Source organism: Sminthopsis crassicaudata, chromosome 2 (genome assembly GCF_048593235.1).
Source record: "Sminthopsis crassicaudata isolate SCR6 chromosome 2, ASM4859323v1, whole genome shotgun sequence".
Taxonomy (NCBI): domain Eukaryota; kingdom Metazoa; phylum Chordata; class Mammalia; order Dasyuromorphia; family Dasyuridae; genus Sminthopsis; species Sminthopsis crassicaudata.
In genome coordinates, this window is record NC_133618.1 from 658,206,625 (window position 1) to 658,233,209 (window position 26,585).

Here is a 26,585-nt window from a genome sequence, read left to right on the forward strand (position 1 = left end):
TCATGTCAGCCTCTCTGCAGTTTGGTTTCAGGCACCTTTAGATCTTTAGAGGAGGCAAAAAGGAAGAACATAGGGGAAAGGGGGACATAAAAGGGGAGGAGGGAGGGAAGACAGTGACACACACACACACACAGAGAGAGAGAGAGAGAGAGAGAGAGAGAGAGAGAGAGAGAGAGAGAGAGAGAGAGAGAGAGAGAGAAGAATATCATTTGATGCTATAGATTTAGGTGCCCTCCACACCAGTGGAGATGTTGGCCCCTTCAGCCTGGGAAAAGGGTGCTTGCTGACTGAAATGCTAAAGCAAGGAATAGGGTGAGAAAGAGTGGGGGAAAGTGAGGGTTTCCAGGGAGAGGGTTTAGGGCTGTGGAGGTGTCAATGAATAAAAAACTCATTGATTGTGTGAGTACTTACAAACACCTCAATGGTGACAGGGACAGTGCTGTTGAGAGGTGGGTTGCCAGCGTCCTTAGCCATGACAGTCAAGTAAATCATTCCATTGGGGATCTGCTCATAATCCAGGGGACGGTTGACACTAATCACTGAAATTAGAGGAAACATGTAAATTACAGGAGGAGGAGGAAGAGGAGGAGAAGCAGGCAGAAACTCTAGGACTATGTCAGAATCTCAGAGTTGGGGCCATTTGGTCCAACCCCTCCCTGACCAAAACAATCCTCTCTATAATATCTGATAAGTGGTCATCTAGTCTTCCCTTCCCCTTCCCTTCCCTAACATTATGAGTTCTTGTACTTTGGCATGGATTTTTTTTTTTTAGGAAATTCATCTTCATCTTTGAAAATGAAGCTTTCCCAACTTGTTTTTCCCATCTCACGAGGTTTTTGTGATGATCCAATGAGAAAATGAATGTGGAATTCTTAGTATACCATATATCACCCTCCTTATGTAAATTATAAGAGGTAAGAGGTAGTATAGTAGTCAGAAAAAAATTAGGACATAAGAAATCTGGGTTCAAATTCAGGCCCTGATCTCCCCTAGCTAAATGACTATGAGTCAATCACTTTTATTCCTTGCATTCCTGGTTTTTTAACCTGTAGAAGTGAAATAATCATTCTGGCACCGCCCCCCTCAAAGCATTATTATGAGGGATAGTTTGCTCTAAATGGGAATCATTATTACTAGTATCAGCAGTAGCTTTCACTAGCTCCTTGAATCTCCAGAGCTTAATGCACAGTACTCACATTAATTAAAAATTGCTGAAGTCATTCCCCAATTGATAAATGGTCAAAAGATATGAACAAACAACTTTTCCAATGACAAATTAAAGTCATTTCTAGGCATGTGAAAAATGCTCTAACTCACTGTTGATTAAAGAAATGCAAATTAAGACAACTCTGAGATACAATTTCATACTTTTTTAGATTGGTTAAGATGACAGGAAAGAAAATGAAAAATGTTGAGGGGGGGATGTGGGAAAACTGAAACATCAATGTGTTGTTGGTGGAGTTGTGAATTGATCCAACCATTATGGAGAGCAATTTGGAACTATGTCTAAAGGGCTAAGAAATTGATCCAGAGTGTCTCCTGGGTCTGAATCTCAAAGGGACCCACATGTGCAAAAATGTTTGTGGCAGCCCTTTTTGTAGGGGCAAGTAACTGGACATTGAGTGGATGCCCATCAGTTGAGGAATGACTAAATAAGTTATGGTATATGACTGTAATGGAATATTATTGTTCTATAAGAAACGGTGAATAGGCTGATTTCAGAAAAGCTTGGAAAGAGTTACATGAACTGATGCTAAATGAAGGGAGCAGAACCAAAAGAATATTATATGCAGCAATAACAAAATTATGTGATGATCAAATGTGATGGATTTGGCTTTTTTCTTTTTTCCTTTTTTAATAGCTTTTTATTTTCAAAATATATGCAAATATAATATTCAACATTCACTTTTGCAAAATCTTGTGTCCCCAATTTTTCTCCCTCGCTTCCTTCCATCCTCTCCCCTAGATAACAAGTAATCTAAAATGTTAAATATGTACAATTCTTCTATACATATTTCAACATTTATCATACTGCACAAGAAAAATAAGATCAAAAAGGAAAAAAAATTGAGAAAGCAAACAAATAACAACAAAAAGGTAAAAATCCTATGTTGTGATTCACAATAAATTCCACTCTATATGTGGATGGCTCTTACCATCATAAATCTATTGGAATTGATCTGAATCACTTCATTGTTGAAAAGAACCATATCCATCAGAGTTGATTAACACATAATCTTGTTGCTGTAGAAGTAGAATCTTGGTTCTACTCACTTTACTTAGCAACAGTTCATGTAAAGTCTCTCCAGGCCTTTCTGAAATCATCCTGTTCTTATAAAACAATGATATTCCATACCATTCATATACCATAACTTCAGCCATTCCCTAGCTGATGGACATCTACTCAGTTTTCAGTTTCTTGCCACCACAAAAGGGCTACTACAAAAAATTTTACATATTTATATATATATATATATTTTTTTTTTTTTTTGGATACAGACCCAGTAGAGACATTGTTGGATCAAAGGGTATACACAGTTTGATAATCTTTGGGCATAGTTTCAAATTTCTCTCCAGAATGGTTAGATCAGTTTACAGCTCTACCAACAAAGTATAGTTTTCCTATACCCCCTCCAACATTTATCATGACCTTTTCCTGTCATTTTAGCCAATTTGAGAGATGTGTGGGGGTATCTTAGAGTTGTCTTAATTTGAATTTCTCTGATCTATAGTGATTTAGAGCATTTTTTCATATGACTAGAAATAGTTTTAATTTCTTCATCTGAAAATTATCTTTTCATATCCTTTGACCACTTATCAATAGGAGAATGGCTTATATTCTTCTAAATTTGAGTCAATTATCTATATATTTTAGAAATAAGGCCTTTATCAGAATCCTTGGATGTAAATTCCACCCCCCAGTTTTTTGCTTCCCTTCTAATCTAGGCTGCATTGATTTTGTTTGTACACAAACTTTTAATTTAATATAATCAAAATTATCCCCTTTGAATTTCACAATGTTCTATCGTTCTTTGATCATAAATTCCTTCCTGCTCCACAGATCTGAGAGGTAGACTATTCCTTGTTATGACTTGGCTCTTTTCAAGAAAGAGATAATACAAAGCAATTCCAATAGATTTGTGATGGAAAGAGCATCCAGAGAGAAAACAATGAAGACTGAATGTGGATCAAAGAACAGTATTTTCACTTTTGTTGTTATTGTTGTTTGTTTGATTTTTCCCCCTTGTTTCTTTTATTTCACCTTTTGATGTGATTTTTCTTGTGCAGAATGATGAATATGGAAATAATGTTTAGAATTACTGAACATGTTGAACCTATATTGGACTGCTTGCTCTCTATAGGAGGTGGTAGAGGGAGAGAGAAAAATTTGGAACACAAGGTTTTATAAAGATGAATCTTGAAAACTATCTTTGCATGTATTTGGAAAAATTAAAAAAAACTATTACAAAAAAGCTTGTTGAAGATGAGGATGGACCGCTTGAACAAGAATTGCAAAAGCTCCTTTGAATTCTAAAACCCAGAGTCCCATGATGAGGCAAACCCAGCAAGGTAAAGGTAGGAATTCTCTTCCTACCACTTTTCCTCATGTAACCTTCTTTCTTTTCTTTCCTTTATGATTTCTTGATTATTTCTCATAGTTCTCAAATAAACATGGTGAATAATTGTGTGTGTGTGTGTGTGTGTGTGTGTGTGTGTGTGTGTTTCAAGGAAGGAAAGATCAAGGTCATAGACTTTTGCATAGAGCTAGCTAGGAAGCTTCAAAGAAGAATTTTGAGGACTTTGGTTGTCTTTGAGGAATGGGTGGTGGGCTGAAAATAAGCTTCGCTTCCTTCTAACTTTGCCTAGGGGCTTCCTAAGGCCCTACTCTGGATGTACTCCAGAATCATCCAAGGCAGCTCTGACAAAAGGGAACCAATAGAAGTACTCTAACATGATTTAAGAGGGAGATAAAATAACCCAACTCATTAGGGAGTCAATACCTAAGGAAGAACTCATTCAATCCTAACCCAGTTACCAATCTACTCTTGATTTGAGAAGAACCACCAAGGTGGTTATCTTAAGACCATTTCCCCTCCTGTGGGGACTAAATCTCTGAATTGTGAATAGAGGAGCCATAGCTCCTTCTTTCTTTCTCATTCCAAGGCCCAAAGCTCTTGTCCACACTTACCTGCATAGCCCTCATAGACGCTGATGTCAAAGTAGCTGCCAAATGCAGACGCATTCACAATGCTATAGGTGATTTGGTTGTTGGGGGGAGAGTCTTCATCAGTTGCCTGCAGAGAGGTGGGAAGGACAGTGTGTGACCCCAGAGCTGCACAAAGCCAAGGACATTCCTTCTGAGACTAGCAGCCTTTTATTTGTTCAGGTGTGAGGAGGAGGGGGTCCCCCAATAAGAGAGACCTTATTCTTACTTATCCCCTTCAAGGCAGACCTCATGTTAGAATTCCATGACCTTTTTGCCCTCAGACAGGAGTCACCTTTCCTTTCAGTGAGCACACTATTCCAGGACATCTGTCCAAGCTTGGAGAAGTTTGTGATTGGAGATGCTCCTGGCATATGGGATGGAACCATTTACCACTTGCTCCCCCTTTGTCCCTCCTCTGTCTTCCAATTTCACTGAATTCATTAGCCTCCTTCCAGTCTTGTCACCAACTCCAGAGAAGGCCTTCAGGGAAGCCCCCATCACTCTGAACATAATTGGGCCTGATGGGTCCCACAGAGTTTCTCTGAATGATGGCAGGAGGGATGGGGAAGAGAGGAGGGGTTGGAGAGCAGGGCCAGACTCTACTGCCATGAGGCAGTCATGTTAAGGAATAATTTTCACATTAAACTCTTTTTTTTGGTAGCATGGCCCCTTTGTCTTTTGGGTGAACAGATGGGCTGCAGCTTCCACATCCTTCCCTTCCCCCAGAACCCTCTAAGTTTCTCACCCAGAACCATTCCTACGAATACGAGAACTAAAAGAAAGTATCCCCTCTCATGGTGGGGCATATCTTAGCAGGTGGTTAAAGGGCTCTGCATGCCAACTGACTAGAACCAAATGACCCCAAAAATGCATTGCAGAGGTGTGTTAGGAAGAAGTCTCTGTAACTTATATATACCTACCACCATCTGACTGAGAAGTCCGAGGCCCTGAGTTCTAATCTTGTTACTGTTCAGTCAATTTTAGTTGTATTTCACTCTTTGTGATCCCATTTGGGGATTACTGACAATGACACTACAATAGTCTGCCATTTCTTTCACCAGCTCATTTTACAGAGGAAGAAGCAGAGGCAAACAGGGCTAAGTGACTTGCCCAGGATCATAGTGAGGAAGTTCCTGAAACTGTATTTGAATTCAAATCTTCCTGACTCCAGGCCTAGCACTGTATGCACTGTACCACGTAGCTGTCTTAGAGGTCTAACCTTAGCTCATACTAATTAGTAATGTGATTTGGGATTAATTGCTTAATCCTTGCTCTCCTACTATGATGGATGTAGACCATCACTGTGGCGTTATCAGTGGAGGCACCTCAGTACTTGTTCTATATGGTACAGTAATTGGTTGCTATCTAGCTTGACCAAGAGAAATTCCACAGTTCCATAATAGCTGATTCCTACTCCATGAGGCAGCATGGTGGGGAGGAAAGCAGAGGATCTGAAGTCCTAATATTTAAATAGACCTTTGTCACTCTTTGTAATCTTAGCTAAGTCACCTTTTCTGGCCTCAGTTTCCCCATCAGTAAAAAGCCAGATAAAACCTCTAATATCCCTTCTCTGAATTCCATCATTACACTTGTTACTTGTGAGCCTTTAGAATAGACTCCTTCCATCTCTCCCTAAGCCTTAGTATCCTGATCAATAAAAAGAGGAAGGAGAATTAGATGCCTTCTGAGGTCCTTTCCAGCTCAAGAGCAATGACTCTTTTCCTGCTGAAAGCAGAGCTTGAGGTCTATCTGATCTAAGATGAGGGTTTTTTTTTTTTTTTTTTTTTTTTGAGGCTAAGTTAAGTGACTTGCTCAGGGTCACACAGCTAGGAAGTGCTAAGTGTCTGAGATCAAATTTGAACTCGGGGCCTCCTGAATTCAAGGCTGGTGCTCTATCCACTGCGCCACCTAGCTGCCCCCAGATGAGGGGTTCTTAATGAGAAGTATGTGAACTTAAAAAAAGGTTTGATACTGTATTTCAATATAATTCATTACCTTTGTAATCTTTTATATTTTTTTGCATTTAAAAACATGCTTCTTAGGTTTTTCCAGACTACCAAAGGTTTGTGACCGTTACAAATCTCTGTTTTAGAGGAAGAATCTATTGTCTCCTTTAGTTTTAGAGGGTTTTGAAGGAGAAAAGGAAGCTAAAGATCAGGAAAAAACAGCCTTAGAGACCACAACCACACAATCCTCTGGGGGTAGATGTGCTTTTCCATGCTTTTTTAGAGGTAGAGTTCCCCCCCCACCCCATCTTCCCAACAAGGGGATTTTCTTACCCGGAGCCGCACCAGCTGCGTCACTGAAGGCTCATTCTCTCTTAAAGCCCCCACGTAGGCATCCTTCTGGAAGGTGGGGACATTGTCATTGACATCCAACACATTGACTCGGACCCTCCCCGTTGTCTCCTCACCACCCCCATCTCGGGCAATCACGGTCAGCGTGAAGCGCTGGATCAGCTCGTAGTCCAGTTTGGCGATGAGTGTGATAAGGCCTGTGTCCTTGTCCAGAGAGAACCTGAACCCAGTAGGGAAATGGGAAAAATCCCTGAGTTAAGGCAGTCAAGAAAATAAGGACACAAGCTAAGCAGTTGACTTCCCTTCCCCATGTCCCACCAAGGCAGTTTTATATTTTTCTCCACTTAATAGTATTTTATTTTTTTCCAATCGTATATAAAGATAGTTTTCAACATTCACTTTCATAAGGTTTTGAGCTCCAGATATTTTTTCCCTTCTCTCCCTCCTTCCCCAAGATGGCAAGCAATCTGATATAGGTTATACGTGTATAATCAAACAGTTTTACATTTAAAGAAAAGTGAATGAAATTTGAAGTCATCATTCTTTTTCTTCTTGTAAGACAAGTAGATGGGAGTTTATTTCCAAGACTGTGTTCAATCTACTTTATCGTCAATCAGACATCAACGGACCAAATGGCTGGATCTGGTCTATAGCAGGAGAACTAATATGAGCTGGTGAAGAGAATATCTATCCCATGACTCCTGGATTCTTGTTTATGACTCTGGCTTTTTCAGGGAAGGTGCTAAACCTTTCTGAATCTGAACGTTTCCATTTGGGAAATGGTAGATAGGGTAATGAGCTAGGAAAAATGATCACCTTTACCCAGAGCAGGAGTAGGGAGCCTTTTTCTCTGCCAAGGGCCATTTGGATATTTATAACCTTATTTGTCGGCCATATAAAATGATTAACTTTAGAAACTCAAGCAGTGGGAGATGCTTTCAGCTCATCATCACCCGTAGTTACCTTGACAGGGCCAGACTAAATGATTTTATCTGTTGCCTACGGGCCAGACATTCCCTGTCTCTTCCCTAGAGTAGGGTGTGTGAGAAGCTGGAGTCTCTTGGCTGGTAGCTCTTTGACCTTGCTATTGAAACAGGCAGGAAAATGAAATAGATCTTCCATTCCTTTCTTCTAAGTTTTCTTCCTTGGGAGTGGGTCTTATGGGAACTTTCACTCAATTGTCAGTTGACATTTATGCTGATATCTGGGCTCTGGCAGACAGGTCTCAAGTTGGAAATCAGGAAAGCTTTCAGTCAGGACGAACAGGGAAACCTAAGAGAAGCATGGTGTTCTCTTGCCATTCTGTTGACTCAGAATGAATTAGTATTCCATGAATCCCCCTGGACCCTTTACCTGTGAACTATTGTCTAGTCATCCTATTCCAGTGTGCTTGATTTTGCTGGCTACCTGAGGGAATTTACCTGGGATTTAACCCTTCCTGTAGATAACCCTAAGTGAATAATCCATGTGTGGATAACTGAGAGGTGATTTCTAAAGCACTTTTCTTTGGGCAGATTCCAAACACTCTAGAGATGTGATGCTATTTATTGTCTAAGCTCCCTCTAGACCTGTTTATTCATCTTTTAAGCTCCATCAGGATGTAGGGATGTGAGCCCTGTCTTTCTTATGGATACAAGCCTGCAGAGTTGAACTGAGTTGACCAAGTTTATTTCATTAACTGGGTAGGGTGGGGTAGAGAAGGGGAAGCAGAAGCTTTCAGGTAGCCCATTGCTTTGATCGCTGGAAACCACCACCCCAACCCGCAGCATCGAAAGATACCTGGGATGAATCTCACCTGTCAGAGTCATCACTGAGGAAGTAGTAGACATCTCCGTAGCTGCCTGCGTCATTGTCTGTTGCCTTAAAAGATGAGAGCAAGTGTTCATAACTGCCAGACATAGCAAAACAGAAGTTAAAATCCAAGAAGGATCTAGCTGCCAGAGCAGTCATCTGCCCAGTGAACACCCAGTACTATAGCCCACAGGCTAGAGTGAAGGAAATGGGAGAACTTTTTGATGAGATCCCTATTTCTTTTCCCCTTCCTTCTGACTAGTAATATAGAGCAAATAAAAAAAAAACACCCTTGGACCAATGCCAGTGCCTGGGACCCAATACCTTAAAATTCTGCTCTGACTTGTGTAATTAGCATCTGAAAATTGGCTCCACAGCAAGGTTGGGGAGAGACCTGCCACCTGCTTCTCTTGGGAATAAAGCTCGTGAGCATATTACCTTTTGGTGGTATCTTTAACTTGGTCACAGAATTTTCCACTTTATCTTTACAACAGCCCAAGGGGAAGAGGGAAGAGGAGATGTCTCAGCCATTATTCTCCTTATTTAATAAATGAGAAAATGGAGACCCAGGCAGGCCCTGTGATTAACCCAACATCTATAGGTTAACAGTGGGATTAGCAACAAATTACTAGGAGAATCAGAACAGGAACCTAATATTCTACTCTCATCCTGATGACACTTTCAGGCAGAGAATACAGGCTAGAAGGACCCATGCTGTCTTGGGTTCGAGAGTGAGCCAGTGCTTCCAGAGGATCACAGATGTGTCTAAAGGAGTTTTTAGAGGCCATTTTGCAGAAGAAGAAGCTGAGCCCCAGAAAGGTCTAAATGACCTTTTCAACATCACACAGGTACTAAGTAGCAGAGCTGTGATTTAAGGTCATTCCAGCCATGAGAACAATCTGTGTAAAGGCAGGGAGGTAGAAGATGGGTTATGGTGTGCTAAGAACATCAAGAAGGCTGGTGTGGCTGCAAAGTAGAATGTGTGAATGGTGTATTGTGGAATAAGATGAGAAAAGGTGGGTTGGCGCTTAAATGTGAAGGTTACTGCAGGAGGGGACTTTTAGCTGCTTAACCGGCTTAATGGATATATCTATTATACCTATGGGCAAGGTGGGAATGACAGGAAGAACTGGAGTGGAAGATTTTTGAGTAGAGAACATGGAGTTCTGTCTCTCCCCTCCTCTCCTCTCTTCTTCCCTCCCCTTTCCCTTTCCTCCTTTTTCCACTCCCATTCCCTTCTTTTTTCCACTCCCCTTTCTTCCCCTCTCATCCCCTTTCCCTCCTCTTTTTCCTTCTCCTCCCCTCCATTCCCTTCCCCTCTCTTTCCTTTCTTTCCCTCCCCCTCTCCTTTCTTCTCTTCTTCCTTCCCCTCCTCTCTTTTCTCTTTCCATCTCTTCTCCACTCTTTTCTTCCCTCCCCTCCCATCTCCTCTCTTCTCCTCCTCCCCTCTGTTCTCTTCCCCTCCCTTTTCTTCTTTCTTTTTCCCTCCCCTTCCCTTCCCTCTCCTCTTCTTCTCTCCTTTCTCTTCCCTTTCCCTCCCCTCCTCCTCTCCCCTTCTTCTGCCCTCCCCTCTTCCCATCTCCCCTTCCCTCCTCTCTTTCCCTCCCCTAGTCTTGTCCTTTCCTTTCCTCTCCTCTCCCTCACCTCCCCCTTTCCTTCTCTCAGACACTGACTTCTCCTTTGCGCATGCCTTGTGACAGGTAGGCACTCAAATACTCACTTACATCCCTGAAGATGCTAAGAGTTTCTCATGTCTCTAACATTAGCCACAGGAGATTTATAAGAGCTTTAATGTCATGCATATAATGACCGCATGAAATATGGATATCCAAGGTGGTGGACAAAGAAGGGAAGGAATTCTATTTTAAAGGGAGAGAAATTGAATAATAATGAGCTGAAAAACTTGCATGTTGCTTAAGGGGTCCTGCCAGGTGCTGGGGAGAGTGAATTAGGGTGAGGGGAGATGCTAAGAAGAAGCATGAGAGCAAAGGAAAAAGAGAATGGCAGAAAGGCAGAAGGAGCGTGTTATTTCCTTTACACCGTATTGTCAAGAGGGTGGCTGCTGGGGACTCTCAAGATGTGGTGACTCTTTGAGTATGAGAAATGAGGGAAAGGGAAAAGCCACCATAATGCCATGGTTATAATCAGGAGGCAGGGGGCAAGTGTTGATACCTGTGGCAGACATAGAGAAGTGAGAAGACATAGCTTTGAACAGGATTGGTTTGAAATGTCAGTACCCAGAGAGAGATGTCTTGTATACTACACTATTACTACTACTACTACTACTACTACTACTACTACTACTACTACTGCTGCTGCTGCTGCTGCTGCTGCTGCTGCTGCTGCTGCTGCTGCTGCTGGTGCTGCTGGTGCTGCTGCTGCTGCTATTACTATTCTACTATACAACTAATGAGGGAAAGGAAAGGGGGAACCCATTTCTTGGCACATAGATAGTAAGATAATCCCATGAGGTGCAGTGTCCCCTGTAAATGAATTTACAGGCCCGAAAACCTAGATTGATAAATAAAAGGTTTATTGTAGAAATTTAGAAGTAAAGCTCAGTTAGAAAGACACCAGGGCCAGAGGTGGCCGCTGGGCGGGCAGGGACCCTTACATGGCATGGAAGATACCATGTGTTGGCTGGGAGGGCTCCTGCCAAGAGAGCGCTCCGATTCTTTTCTTTTATACCTAGAAAATGATGGGCGGTACCCCCAAGTTCTTGGCGGGCTTTTCAGTTAGCTCAGATCAGGTGAGGGCTGGGGAAAGCTGAGCTGATAGTGGGGCTGGGCCCGGATATTCAAAGAGTGCTTTTGACCAGGATTTGTGAATCAAGGTCAGCCATAGGTTGGGCAATTAGAAAGGAATCTTAAAGGGACTTCAACCCCCATCACAACCACTACTATGACCACTAAGACTAGTATTACTAGTACTAGTACTATTAATACTACTACTCTTTGAAGTGCTATTTGTAGCAATTTAAGTTTTTTAGAGTGTTTTGTATGTATATACATGTATCTCATCAATAGATACATGTATCCATATATGTATAAGGCAACTAGGTGTCTCAGTGGATAGAGCTGGCCTGAAGTCAGGAAGACTCATCTTCCTGAGTTCAAATCTGACTTTGGACACTTACTAGCTGGGTAAATCTGGGCAAGTCACTTCACCCTGTGTGCCTCAGTTTCTTCATCTGTAAAATGAGCTGGAGAACAAAATAGCAAACGATTCTTTGTCAACAAGACCCCAAGTGGGTTCACAGAGAGTCAGATAGGACTGAAACACCTGAGTAGGCGATATGGGAGATGGGGTACAGTGGAATGATCACTGCTTAAGGACCCAAAAGATCTGAGTTCAAATCCTATGGGTATGGTACTATCTGTGTGATGTTGGGGAATCATTGACTCTCTCTGAGTCTAAGTTTTCTAAACTGAAACATGGAGAGTGTTGGACTAGATACTTTCTGAGACACCTTTATGTTCTGGGTCTGTGGTGGAACTGTGGGAGTAAAAGAGACTGATGCAGCAGAGTGTGGAGGGGAAAGAAGAGGACCCTGGTCAGACCACTGGTGGATGCTCACATTAGGCAGAACCAGTAAAGTGCAAAAAAAAAAAAAAGAGTGGTTGCAGGAGGAGAATCAGTATGCATGTGTGTGTGTGTGTGTGTAAGTGCACATGTCTGTGTATGTACCTACTCTTTTGTTTTCTTCTAGTTTGGGAGGGAGGAATGGTGCTCTGAATCTGCTGGCCCTGCCCTCCAGCCTGGAATCAGGAGGGTCTCCCATCACACTCAGTAAAGGAAGACTCCTACCTTGCTCCACACTGCCACATGGGCTATCCCCCAGCACCCCTAGGTTCCAATCAAAGCTATCCAAAGAACCATTGCTGGCAGAGAGACTCATGGCCTCGGGCTCTGCGCTCTGGGGGACAGAGCCAGAGGACGAGCCCTCTGTGACGTCAACTGTACCTCAGGGGGAAGCATCATGTCCCTGAGCATTCTGCCCCAGCTCCAGGAGGATCCCAGCACGCCTGCCCAGCCTGGCAATAGCCTTGTTTTCTTATGATTGGGCTTGTTATACTTCCTGTTTCTCTGTCACCATCCATAATGCGTTCTATTAATCAGTGCATCTCCCCATGGGGACAACTCAGACCTGAAGCAAGTGTTCTCCTGGGAGGGGGGTTCTCCTGGCCAGCAGCAATGAGCAGGATTGCTCCCAGTCATCAGGGGCCTCCTCTAGCTGGTCAGAAGCTCTGGGGCCTTCCAAGTTAGCATTTCCAACAATTTGGGGCAGCTTAACTTATAGACTTGACCCTGAATATATCCGGATAGAGTGCTGGACCCGAGTCAGCAATACTGGGTGCAAATCAAGTCTCAGACACACTAGCTGTGTGACCTTGAGTAGGGCATTCAACTTCTCTGCCTTGGTTTCCACATCTATAAAATGGGGATAATAAGAGAATCTATCTTCCAGGACTTTGAGAGGACAGAATAAGATACTTGTTAAATACTTTCCAAATCTTAAAGCATTTGAGACATGTATTAATGTTACTATCATTTATAATACTCATCATTTTTATCTCAAAGTGGTCCCATGGAGAGAAAGGGACAAATTCTTCTCAAAGATACTAGGGTGTTTATCCAGGCTACCACCTGATTATATTTGCCTTTTTTAACTAGAGAAGGAATTAGAGCATCTGGGTTCCGTGCTCAGTGTTCTAGCTTCCTGAAGGCAGTTCCACATTCATTCTGCTCTGATCTAAGGCAGAGTATAATGGCAACTTTACAGAGAGTTCTCCCAAACCCCTTAATGTTTTCCCAGTTTCCTATTTCCCAATGAGGGCCTCCTGAACTTTGTCCCCATAACTTCCAATCTTTTTCAATTATTCCCACATTACTGGATTAGGGGCTCCAGTGGAAAGAAAGATTGCTGGACATCAGAGTCTATTAGAATGTGAGTTTCTTGAGGGGAAAACTATCTTTTGCCTCTCTTTGTATTTCCAGAGCTCAGTTCAGTACCTAGCACATAACAGGTGCTTAATAAATGCTGAATTTCAATTCTGCCTCAGCCAGCTGTGTGACCTGAAGGTCACATTAAATGTTTTCAGCCTCAGCTTCCTCATCTTAAAATGGGAATAATAATAGCACCTATGTCTGAAAGTCATCATAAGGATCAAAAGAAATAATATTTATGTAGATTTTAAAGAGCTACATCAATGATCTAGAGCTGGAAGGGACTCTCAAGTCCATCTATTTCAACCCCCTTATTTTAAAAATGAGGAATTTGAGGCTCACATTATTGAAAGGCTTTCCTCAAGCTAATACAGATAGTAGTTATCAGAGGCTGGATAATCATTCAGATTCTCTGACCAGAAAGGCGACGTTCTTGTCAATTTTTCTCTATGTCCCTGGTGCCTAGGATGGTGTCTTGGTACATAGATGTGGACTTACTTAGAAGGGACCAAATTGCTAATCTGCTCCAAATTCTTCACTTTCTAGATGGAGAAAACCAAGGCTCAGTGAGAGTCAGTGACACACAGAGCAGATGATTAATAAATACTGCTTGATTGATAGGTTTTTGGATACATGAAGAAATATTCTAGCTGGAAGGACCCAAGCATGACTACTTCCTGCTGGCACCTCTAAGACCTACACTACATTTTAAAAAAAGCAATTTTACAAATACTTTAATCAAAGAATCAGAGTAAGGCATAACATACTCATAGCAAGTGAAAAGTTATTTAAATTATCCTAGCCTTTTTGTTGTAAGGATGGGGTGGGGGAAGGATATGAGTATATTCTTCTTTTTGTTATAGCTGCAGTGAAAGGTCTCATGATGTCCAAGGGAGCAGAAACCAGTGGCTAAAATGAGAATTTTGCATTGTCTACTATCATAGCCCCCCCCAAACTTTGTGAGCATTTATGACAGACTGGTTTATCCTGGATTGACTCTGGATCCTCCCATGCTTTTTGTTTAATATTTCCATCTCTCATCCGCTCTGTTCTTTACTAGAAGATACTACACCCTTTGTTTTTACACTAGGGGACCAGCCCCTAAGGTCTCCCTGTTCTTGACACTAGATATAGGGAAGCAGACATCCCCAATTCTCATGCTCCCTATAAAACCCACCATTATCAACCTTTGGCTGCATTATCAACCTATTTTGGTGGGGACTGAGTTGTCCTGCACTCCACCTGGAAGGAAGACTTGGAAGTGCAAGGGAATACTGGGGCTGCTAATAAGATTATTGCTAAATTCCACTTCCCATTTCCTTATTTTCCTAAATCTCATTTCATCTGAGGCCCAGTAGTTCATCCTTCCTATGGTTACTGAGCCCCTCCCTCTATGGCATCATTTTCCCTTACCCCTGTTCCCCCTTAACCCTGTCTCCTGGGTAACTCTTGTGTGATTTAAAACACACCAACTATAATAAAGGTCTATTGCCTTACACATTATTAGCCTGTCTGACTCTTTCTGAAACCTTCAAGTTCCCCAAATGCCCGAATGGTCTGAGATCATTGTGGATTTCAATGATTCGTGATATTTTCTCTACGAGCCAGGTTGGCGGAGGAGTCCAGGGAAAGATGCCTATGAAAACCAGCCCAAAAGGTGATCCAAGGAGCAGACTTTAACTTACTTGGGTCTGGTTCCTAATTTACGGAATGATGTTATGGGAAAACATGCTTGATTTGGAGTTAGAAGACCTGAATTTCAATGCCAGCTTTGCCATTTACTACCTTGTAACATTACAAATAACTTCATAGCACTTGACCTAGATTTCTTTATAAAAAACCCAAAAGCATGAAATATATTATCTTGAGAGTCCTTTCCAGTTTTAATTCTATAATCATATAGATTCATTTTCTCCTTTCTTTGATCAAATCAAATCTAGTACAATATTTTCTTTGGGAAGATGCATTCACGTGTGGCCATACACACATGCCAAAATGGTGTCGGCTCATAATAAGTACCACTCACCAGCATCACAAGAATCAAGGCACTAAAACTAAAGTCACAATTGCAGTCATTGACCCAGAATCCCTTCTTGTCTAATCAGGGCTCTGAATATATCTGCTTCTTCAGTTCTCCCCCATCAACTATCTTTTAATGGAACATTCTATGACTTTGGAAAGACAATGGTGACGGACCATTCAACTCCTACCGTATACCCCATCGAAGTGGGTGGCTTGTGGTGAGAACAAGGCCATTGAGATTGACTGGTGATGAGGTCATGATTTATAAAGCATCTTGAAAAACACTAAGGAACGTTGCTATTACTAGCAAAACTAATTCCCTCATTTGGGTCTTTATAATTGTGTTTGTAAGTGCTTATTTTAGTGATGGACAATGCTAGCCAAAGTATAATTTTCCTCTGCTGACAAAAAAGGAAAAAAATACACAGGAGAAGAGGAAAAAACCCACTAAAGGTTAAAGCAAGGTTAGCAGTGACATCTGAGGTGTAAGGGAATATTGCTGTGCCAATCATGGCTACTGCAAGGGGAGGTCTACAGTTAGCGGGAAGAGAAGGGAATTTTTCCTTTGGCCAAGAGGTATCCCAGTGGGTTCTTTCATTTAGGGAAGTGGGAGGGGTGGCATTTCTGTGGGACCCCCTCAAATAATTTCTACCAAAGTCCTTTCTCCCCATTTCTCACCACCTCTGCCAATTTGACAAGCCAAACAGAATTTCTGACTCAGTTCTCCTTGATAATTTTTTTTTGGCCCCAAACAATCCTACTTTTTGAACATTATTCCTAAAAAGGAAGGAGGACCTAAAGTTAAGTCTCGGGTTTGGGAGGGTTCTTGAGGCTTGAGGCTTTCCTTTCCCACCTGTCTCATCTATCTTTGACCTGGTGTGGCATGTGTGAGATACTCCCTGAAGGGCAGGAGGAGGGAACTCTCCAAGTTTTAGATGGTGGAACTTTCTGAGATTCAATCAAAGCCTTTTTTATACTCTTTCCCAAATTTTTCTAGCTATTCCCCTACCCCAACTCCTTCTCCTTGATTTTATTTTTTTAACACTCCTAGGAGAGAGGATTAGTTAGCTTGCTATAGTAAGTCAAAAGTTTCTACCCTGCAGGTCTAGTGGCCACAAAATGGTCCAGAAGTGATGATACAGTGAGAAGAGTTTTGGATCTACAGTCAGATCTTGTAAGTTCAAATCCCAGTCCTTTCACTAACACATGTAACCCTGAGCAAGCTACGTCTTTCTCTGGCATCTGTCTTCTGGGAAATGAAGGGATCTAGTTTGTGGAACCTCTGAGCTCCCTTCAGTTCTAGCTCATAATCCTGTCTAATTCACAATTCAATGTCCTCCCCAAATATGGTATTTAGACTATCAATATTCCAGATGTGTTCTGGTCTGGCATTGATCTATCTCACTGTTGGGAGACACTCCCAAAACAGAGAATACTGACTAAGAGCCTTTGAGTGAATCTTCATCTATTCCCTGAAATCTGGTTCAGGACAGTTAAGAATTAAAAAAAGAAACTGAGCCCACGGTCAAACTTCGGCTCCTTTGTTCATTGTATGAGCATTAAGCTACACGGGCAGAGGAGACTTAGAAGTCCAGCTATAACCATGAAGAGCAGGCTCTTATCTGTGAGATTTGGCAACCAGGAAATCTGACAGATTCTTTCCTCCCATTCTAAATCTCCTTTTCTTTTTCTTTTGGCTCCATTAAACAATTACAATGCTTAAAAAATACCAAACCCATTCATCTAGGAGTAGAGGTAATGCCTATTTCCCCACTAGCCACTGCAGCCCCTAAAAATGGAAGGATTACCCTTAACACATTGGAAATGAAACTTTTATTTAAAAAGAAGGCACTTTTGGGGGAGGGTAAAGTTGCCATTCCAATGATCAGTGTTGAGCTAGACTTGAAAAATGGCCCTACTCTTTCTTATGTCTAGTCTTTTTGGGACTTGGTTCGATATGCAAACTATCCTTTAATGAATCAACACAGTTTATTTGGAAGTTTTCTTTTTTCTGTTTCCTGGTAAATAAGACTTCTTTTCTATTCCCTGGTAGAGAAGGTGATCTGTCCCATAATTATTCATTTGGAGAGCCCTTTGCTACCAAATGTTAGCAATAAAAATGAATAAAAGAAAACTGAAAAAAATCTCATTTGAAAATTCCTACAACTCCCAGAATTGATTCTCATTCTGAGGGCTCTTTTAAGTGGTCTTAATTTACCAGGAGTACAAGAGAATACAGGCCAGTCATAAAGGATTGTGGTCAATCTGGATGTAATTTTTAGGATGGATTCTGAGAACTTGGAATGTGTCTGGAGGTTAATCAGGATGATTGAAGAAATTCATTTGAATGCTATATAAAGATTAATTGATACTGGGGATCTTTAGCCTAGAAATGGGAAGGCTTGGGAGAGGTGGTGATGTTGTGTGTAGATAAAATATAACAGCCAAACTCAAGTTATTTCATGGGATGTAAAGTGGGAAAGAGAGGAGACATGTTCTGTGTAGCCCCAGACTAGAGAACCAAGAGCAACAAGAAGATACTAAGAGACACATTGAGACTTGATGGTAGGAGAAGCTGCTCTCCCCAGATGGAATGGAGTTCATCTAGGAGCTGGACAGCTCCTCACTGAGGGGGGATTCTTAGGTTTGTTTTGAACCAGATGGCCACAAGGTCTCTTACAATCCCGATGCTGTGATCTTTAGCTCCCTTTAATGACCCACATTGTGTTCATGTAGAGAAGACACTTCTGGAAAGCATAGAGGACTTAACAACCATTCCTTTTGTTCTTTCCACAACATCAAGGAACTCTTCAATGTCTGTGACGGTCTCTTCTGACCACAGTTTTTGAGGCACTCTACCAATCTGTAGATTTATCCGTGAGTCTCCTCGCCTCCCTTCTGGAGCACACACGGTTTTCTCAACCCACCTCCCACATACCCTTGCCAGCAATGTCAGTTCTATAGTAGTTGGTCCAGTCAGTACACGTCCTTTATGACCTCATGCTGACTTGTTTTGTTACTGCTCAATATCCCAGCTATTTCTCAGGGCCTGCTTACCCACGTCCTCACTTATGGGTCAGTAGGGAACATGACTCAAGACTTTCCTTACTTCCAATCTACTCTAATACTCTCATGTACTCAGATCTTATCCCGTTTCTCCTTATGACCTCTTACAACCTTACATCATGTTTAATTTTATCCTTATATACCCAACCTTCTCTTTTATATCCTATACTTAAATCCTCATATTACCTCTTCTCTCATCTTACAGCTTTTATCCCTGGCTTTATCCCTTTCTCTTCTCTTACACTACCAATAGAATCTTAAATTTAAAAAATCTTCTTTCTCCTTCTGTGTTTCTACTCCCATTTCTCCTCACCCTTTCCCATATTCATGCATATTCTCTCTCTCTCTCTCTCTCTCTCTCTCTCTCTCTCTCTCTCTCTCTCTCTCTCTCTCTCTCTCTCTCCCCCACCTCTCTCTGTGCTTTCTGTCTCTCCTACTGCACCTGAGGCCACATTCACACTTCCCCAGCAGCCACTTGGGTATGTTTCTCCCAGTTCCCTGCACTGCCCACCAGGCACGCACGCCTGGCCGCTCTGCCTAGAGTTTCTGCTCTGAAGCAATGTGAGCACAGCTGCTGATGCAGCTACCCTCAGTCTTGAGCACAAGTGGCAGCCAAGCCAGAGAGTGGTTCTACTCGCCTGCACAAATCTGCAGAAAAGGGCATGTCGTACAATTTGTTCAGGAAACAATAGCAATGTTTGACATGTCATAAGGATTGATGGAGCAGAAATTTACATGGGAGAATGCATTTTTAAACAGCTCCATGGAGTCCTGGTGCTTCGCCGGTAATGGTTTCAACATTCATCATTCGCCGAGCCCCACTGAATAACTCTTTAAACTGTATGAGATTAACTTCAGTCTTGGAAGCTTTGGAGGGGCCTCTGAGGTAGCTAAGGGAGGGCTGTGGGTATGAGGCAAGGAAGGACTTAAGCTGAAAGAATGAACCAGATCAGAGAAGGGTGAGGGAGACAGTACAAACTGAAAGGGCTTTCTTCTCCTCAAGCCTGCTAAGTGGTCCTGCTGCTCTGTTCTATACTTTGATTTTTTTGTGACTCACAGCTGTATTCCTTGTGGAGTAGGAAGCCTCTTCAGGGCACGTGATGGGGAAAATCTGTCAGTTAGCCATTCTAGAGGTGGAAGGTCATATAGTCTATCCCTAGACTCTAGATAGTATGGAACAATGTTTCAGTTTTTCTGGCTCTAATTCAAAGAATATGAAACCATTTTGAGAATAAAGCCAGTTCCTAGCAAGTGGATACCAATGAATCTCATAGAAATTATAAATTTCAGAGCTGGAGATCTTCTAATCCAATCTCTCCACCCAAATGAAACTGAGGTCCAGAGAAGGGTAAATGACTTGTCCACAATCACATAGACACAAATGGTAGCATGGAGACTGATCCCGGAGACCCTGGCTTTAAATCAAGTCCTTCTCCCCCCACCCCCCAAATAATACTCTCCATTACAAACATTCACAATCTGTTTCTTAGCCATACCTTTTCACCAAATACTGGTACTGAGAGAATATCCTGATCACTGTCCCAGACTGGGTGTAAGGACAGTGTGACTATCTATATACAATGGTCTTTCTTTAGAGTCAGTCACTTATACCAACCCAGGAGAAGTTACTTTATGTAGAAGCCCTGTCACTGTGGGGGTTTTTGTTTCTGTGACTTCTCTCTGTCTTGGAGTTTTGGGTGTGTCCTTGGGAGCAATCTTGTTGCTGTACTATGTCACTCTATGCTGAGACCTACATGACAGGGAACACTAAAGAATCTGGGAGAAAAGGAGTTGTTTCACAAAGCTGGATACGGTTGTATCTGTGATAATGTCTGAATCCCTCAGGTGTGACTAGGTCAAGGCTTGTGGGATGCTGACGATGGAGGAGTTTCTGTGTAGAGATGGGATTAATATATGTTAGCATGGGGCTATGACTTTGGGGATGGGAAAAAAGTATCTAAATCTGGATTTCACATGAGAAGCAAGAAAGAGTTGTGGTTCAGAATGGGAAACATTAGAAGGGCTAGATGGGAATATAAGAGGGCTATGGAGTGCTAGGGCAAAATAGAAAGCCAGACAGGATAATCAACACGGTTACTATGTTTTCTCAAACACAGAGAAAGAGAAAGTTCTTGGGACCGGAGAATGCTATTGAAATCCCACTCAATCAGGGAAGCTGAGTAATAGGGAGTGGGAATGGGATGGTTAGGGAAATAGAGGAAAGGATTGATAAAGGGAAAAGAAGGCAATATATAACAAAGTGATGTGTGAATTATTTGAAACAAGCAATAATTCTGATAGATAAATTTAAAAAATAACAGCTAGGTTGCACAATGGATAAATTGCTCTACTTAGAGAGAGGAAGACCCAACTTCAAATTCTGCCTTGGATACTATCTGTGTGACTTCTTTTTGTCCAGTGTTGACATGAGGACATCAACAATACTTTGCAATTTTTAAAGCACTGTATAAATGCTAATTATAATATGGTTTAATTTTGTGGCAGCGATTCTTATGGATATGTTCTTCCATTGACACCAGGGTGACAACATATGAACCTGACCAGATAAAACTGGCTTGAGCTGCTTCCCCATCATTCCCCTTTTAGTTAATCCTCTATTGCCCAAGAGATAGATCTTGTGCCATACTCCTAACTCATTGCTCTTTTGTTATGGTTTTAATTCTGTGGTTTTTAAGAAGAATATCTCTCCAAGGAAATGTACAAAAAATTATAGCTCTTAAGGAGCACATTTCAATGACTGTTAGAGATATTGTAGCAGCTGCTGAATGTGTGAGCAAGTCAAATGTTTCAAAGATGATTCAAGCTCATAGGAAAACAGAATCAGAGCTAAAGTACAAATGAAAAATAAAATTACAAAAGAAAAACAATGCCAAACCGACAAACAATTGCAGGAAAATGACCCGATTCATCTTTAGAAAATAAGCAAGGACCTTCAGAGAGACCTGGCAGCTGGAGAATAAGTTTCCATTACATATCAGCTGATAAAAATGAAAAATAAACATTCAAAGTATTTGGGGTGGGAAAAGTCACAGGAATATATTGAGGAGGATCCAAACTCTGGCAGATGTCTTCACTCTAGAATATTATCTAGCAGGCATTTGGGGTGGGTCTGATCCCTCCCTCAAGGTCTGACTGAGGAAAAGAGATCACTGATAATGGAGAAGGAAGGAAAATGGATGTGGGTATATTGTTACTAATTGTTTTTCGGTCACGTCCGACTCTTCTTGACCCCATTTGGGGTTTCCTTGGCAAAGATACCGTTGTGGTTTGCCATTTCCTTCTACCGTTCATTTTATAAATAAGGAACTGAGGCAAAGAAGACATAAGTTTCCCCAAATCTCTCAGTTTGTTCTGCAGTGTAGCAGAAAGAACATGACATTTGTAGTCAGGTTATAAGGGTTTAAATATTGACTCTACCATTAAGGTGATCAAGAAAGAGTGACCTAAACCGAAAAATTAAAAGACAGGAAATATCTATTTCTAATCTCTTGTTAGGAAGGATGCCATTTTAGAGTAAGCCTCCATTTTGGTGTAACTGCATCTTTTGATTTCTGTCTACACAACAAACTGTTCTAAAGCCAAGAGCCAAAGCTGACTGGTTACAAACCTTGCATGGTTGTATGATTATTATCACTTTTTCCCATACCTTGTAAGTCCTCATAGGACACGCCCTTCTTGCCTAATAGATACTCCTTTCTCCATAGATCAAATCATAATTCTCCTTGCCTTTTGTTATAACTATTTTTTTTTTCCTAAGGCAAGAGGGGTTAAGTGACTTGCCCAGGGTCACACAGCCAGGAAGTGTTAAGCGTCTGAGACCACATTTGAACTCAGGTTTTCCTGACTTCAGGGCTGGTGCCCTATGTACTGCTCCACCTAGCTGCCCCTGTTGTACCGATTTTTGAGTGAAAATCTTTTCAAGACTTACTATATATTGGTGGTCAATACACGGAGTCCTCTACACAGAAGATGAGGGGAAACTACTGACCACTGCTGATTTTGCTCTCCCAATAAATTTAAAGGAGTTATTCTTTTTAGAGGAAGGTTGTAAATAATGCATTTTCCTCCACTATCCCACTTACTAATGGTGTCACCTTGGGGAAATCAGATAACTGTTTTTGGCCTCAGTTTCTGCACATGTAAAATGGGAGGGTTGGACTTTTAAAGTCCCTTCCAGCTATGAATCTATGATCTTCAGTTCTGGGGTGAGAAGTCAGAGGTGGAAAGATGCCGAGGTGAGACCGAGGCATCATGAGGATGAATGGTCCGGTGAGACCAAGATCTCTGTTTATGAACGCGCCGTTCACTTTGGGCTGGGCAGAGCTGCCTGGGTTAGAGAGGGCAAGGAGAGGAATTCGGCCTGACAAAGCAGCCCTCGTGGAACAAGGTTCCCAGTTTGTTTGTTATTGCAGATAAAATGTTGCTTTCCCCATCTCCTCCACCCCTTTCTTTATTTCCTTTTATTTTATTTTAAAACCAGGAAATAAAAATTGATGGGGAGCAAATTGCTCTGGCCAGCAGTTCTGTGCTTAAAGGAGTCATAGCAGGAAAGCAATTATGGGATGTCAAAAGCCTGTCAGGACTGCAGGGTGACCGACCCAAAGCTGATTGCTCGGCGCTGCTGGGAGTCTCACTATGGGGTGAGGGAGAGGCCAGCAGATAGGAGAGGGGTCTGGAAAGAGTGGAGCCAATAGGAAATTGGGGGCCTCTGAATCTGTTGTAGAAGTCAGGAGACCCCCAGATTCTAGACCTGGCTCTGCCCATCACACGCTATGCAACCTTCAACAAATCATTCACTATGTCAGGGCTTCATCTATAAAACAAAGGGGCTGGAGTAGGAGATCTTTAAATGCTTTCAATTTTGACATTCTGTGGTTCGGATCCTATGGGGTGGTCCCAGGCAGAGAGCAGAGGAAATACCACATCCATTTCTTTCTTCTTCTCTTTCTCCTTCTCCTCCTCCTTCTTCTTTTGCTGAAGTAATTGGGATTAAGTGACTTGCCCAGGATCATGCAGCTAGGAAGTAGTAAGTGTCTGAGACCAGATTTGAACTCAGGTCCTCCTGACTTCAGGGCTGGGGCTCCAACCACTACACTAACTAGCTGCCCCTACCATTCCATTTCTAAAGAGCCAGTCAAGGACCCCAACAAACCCCAGGTAACCCATGTCCAAGATGGCCCTAGATTTCTAATCAACCAGCCAACTAACGCTCAATCGGGGCTTGTCACAGCACTTTGGGAGTCTTAAAGAAGCACAGAACCAGGCCTTGCATTGAAGGAGCTGACTTTGTAGTTGGGCACGTAAGACATGCTCACAGCAACAGGTCACCGGCCACACAGGGTAATAGATGATAAGTCCCGAGTTCTATTCAGCATGGACAGAAATCGTTTTAAGCTGGGATGATTGTAGCAGTTCCATTTTACTCCATTCCAACAAACATTTATTAAGTACCTACTAGGTGCCAAGTGCTAGGCCAAGGTGGAGTAGAAGAAGTGAGAACTTCAGTTATCTTTTGAGGGTTGGATTAGATAAAAGTACATTGAGAAGAGAGTATGGACGCCAAAGGCCAGGGGATGGGGATGGCTTGAGCAAAGATGAGAGGCAGGCTTTTGCAAGGTATTTTCCATGGGTAAGGATTATTTATATACATTTTGTGCATCAGTGTTATTGCAGGAAAAGAATAGTAAAGGAGGTGGAGAAGGTAGACTTCCCCATGCGGACCTTTTTTCCATCAGAAGATACTTCAATGACGTCCTGTGAAAAAGCATCAGGGCTTTACCCTTTCACTGCTCACATCACATCTAGATCCTAAGAGAGGCCTTAGCATTCCTAGGGAGACTGCTTGGGATGCTGGATGCAGGGGGGGCATGCAGATTTTGAAATGGATAGGAGCCAGGACAGGGGGGAAAATTCCCATTGTCAGAAGAATGTCAGGAGAGTCAGTGGTTTGTGGTCACTTGGATGCTGAGATTGCTAGGGAGGCACTAATCTCTCTCTCTCTCTCTCTCTCTCTCTCTCTCTCTCTCTCTCTCTCTCTCTCTCTGTCTCTCTCTGTCTCTCTCTCTGTCCTCTCTCTCTTTCTCTCTCTCTCTCTCTATCCTCTCTCTCTCTCTCTCTCTCTCTGTCTCTCTTTCTTTCTTTCTCTCTCTCTCTGTCTCTCTCTCTGTCTCTCTCTCTCTTTCTTTCTCTCTCTCTCTCTCTGTCTCTCTCTCTCTGTCTCTGTCTCTCTCTCTCTGTCTCTCTCTCTCTGTTTCTCTCTCTCTCTATGTCTGTGTTTCTGATTCTGTCTCTTATCACTCTTTATCTATCTCTGCGTTTCTATCTCTGTCTCTGTCTCTTTGTCTCTCTCTCTCTGTCTCTGTATGTTTCTTTTTCTATCTCCCTACCTCTCTCTGAATGTCTCTTACTCCCTCCCTCCCTTTCTGTGTCTTATTCTCTCTCTCTCCGCTTCCATCTTTGTCTCTCTGTCTCTGTTCTCTCTGTCTCTCTCTTTCTCTCTCTTCATCTCTATCTTTGCCTCTCCATCTCTGTCTCTCTGTCTCTGTGTCTCTCCCCTTAAAGTCAGGCAAACCCTCTAGCACAATGCCCTTTGAAGACATTCATTTGCTGTGCATTGGTTCCATAATTAAGAGCGACTGAAGTAGAAGTAACAGCAGAGACCTGGGAGCTGAAGGGTTACACATCGACCCCCGGGCATGTTGAGGGTTGGCCCAGAATGAGAATGGAGAAAAGCCTGAGAGGAAGAGGTAGCTGACAGGACATGTCACAGACAGTTCTTGATCTGCATCTCTATGTAAAGTGATTTTTATGTAATGCAAATTTGCAAGTAGCCTTGGAAGAGGAGGTGGGCAGGAAGGGGGCCAGCATTCTGGTCAAGAACTCATGAGGGCCTGGGACATAGAAGTGAGAATAGGAAGAGGAACATTCAGGCGCCAAGGCCAGACGGAGAAGAACACAGAAGAACACCCGGGAGGCAGAACTCTGGGGGCCAGACAAAGACACAGACAGGAGAGGTGAGAGGACACGTGGAGGCTGGGGGCACCTGGTACCCAGGTGTGGATGGAAGACAGCCAGCCAGGGCTCAGGAGTGGGCAAAGGGGGACAAAGGGCTCCTCTCTCTGCAAAGGAAGTCTGGAGCAAGCCCTCAACCCGCTGCGCTCCCTGCAGTCCATTCTTCTGCTTTCACTTGGGGGGGGGGGTTTCTATTTTTGGTGGAGGGGATGGGAGGCTGTGAGGAGCTGAGCCAAGGGGTAGGAAGAGAGAGAAAGAGCACAGCACTGTACAGTAAAGTTAACAGACTTTTCTGTTTTTTTTTTTTTTTTTTTTTTTTGGAGTGCAGATTTCTTGCAGAATTCTTTGCTTAGAGTTTGGGTAATTTATGTAATTGTGAATTTACATATAGTGAGAACTGTCTATATTTAGAGCCCACTGAGTATTAGGCATCTTGCTGGGTGCTATGAATACAAAGGCAAAACCTAAATTAACAACTCCTGCCCTCAAGGAGCTTACAATTTGCTAGAGAAAACCAGTATATGCATATCTACATTTATTCAGCCAATCAGCAAGCATTCACTAAGTGCCAATTATGTGCCAGGCCCCGAGCTAAGTATTGAACTGCAGAACACATTGCTCTTTCCGTCAAAAAACTATGTGTGTTATAAAATACATGACATATACATGTATGTACCACACATGACACATGCGGTATATGAGCAGATGTAATCTGTTCATGTAATGGAATGTAAATGATTCATGTAATGTGAATATGCCATTTAAATGAAAGGTAGTTCCAGAAGAAAGGCAGGAGGTAGGGGATGGGGAGAGAGGAAGATGAGGAAAGTCCTTTTGTGGAAGGTGAAATTTGAGTAGAGTGTTGAAGGAAGTGAAGTGAGGAGAAAGAGCACTGGAGAAAGGGACAGAGAAAAGGGAATGGAGTGTTATATGGAAGGAACAACAACATGGCCAGTGTCACTGGGCCGAAGGATATGTATAAGGGAGTAAAGTGTGAGAAGCCTGGGAAGAAGGAAGGACCAGCTTTTGAAGGGCTTTAAATGCCCAGCTGACCCTGGAGGGAATAAGGATCCATTAAGTGTTTACTGAGTAAGGAAGTGAGTAAAATCCCTTTGGCAGCCAAGTAAAGGTTGGTTGAGGAGGGAAGAAGCCAGAGGCGCAGAGACCACAGTAAGTCAGACACTGACCTCCTGGAGGAAGGCAAGAATGGTCCTGGGACTGAT

General features: G+C 42.4%; 1 protein-coding gene across 1 annotated transcript in view; it reads right to left on the reverse strand.

Moving 5' to 3' along the window:
* The window catches only part of CDH23 (cadherin related 23), a gene marked incomplete in the record, with an annotated part of 580,971 nt that overhangs the window by 156,296 nt on the left and 398,090 nt on the right, over window positions 1–26,585 (reverse strand). Inside the window, 4 exon segments of the mRNA XM_074284882.1 lie at window positions 412–539; window positions 4,190–4,295; window positions 6,487–6,724; window positions 8,300–8,364. Of these exon segments, the coding sequence (XP_074140983.1) occupies window positions 412–539; window positions 4,190–4,295; window positions 6,487–6,724; window positions 8,300–8,364 (537 nt within the window).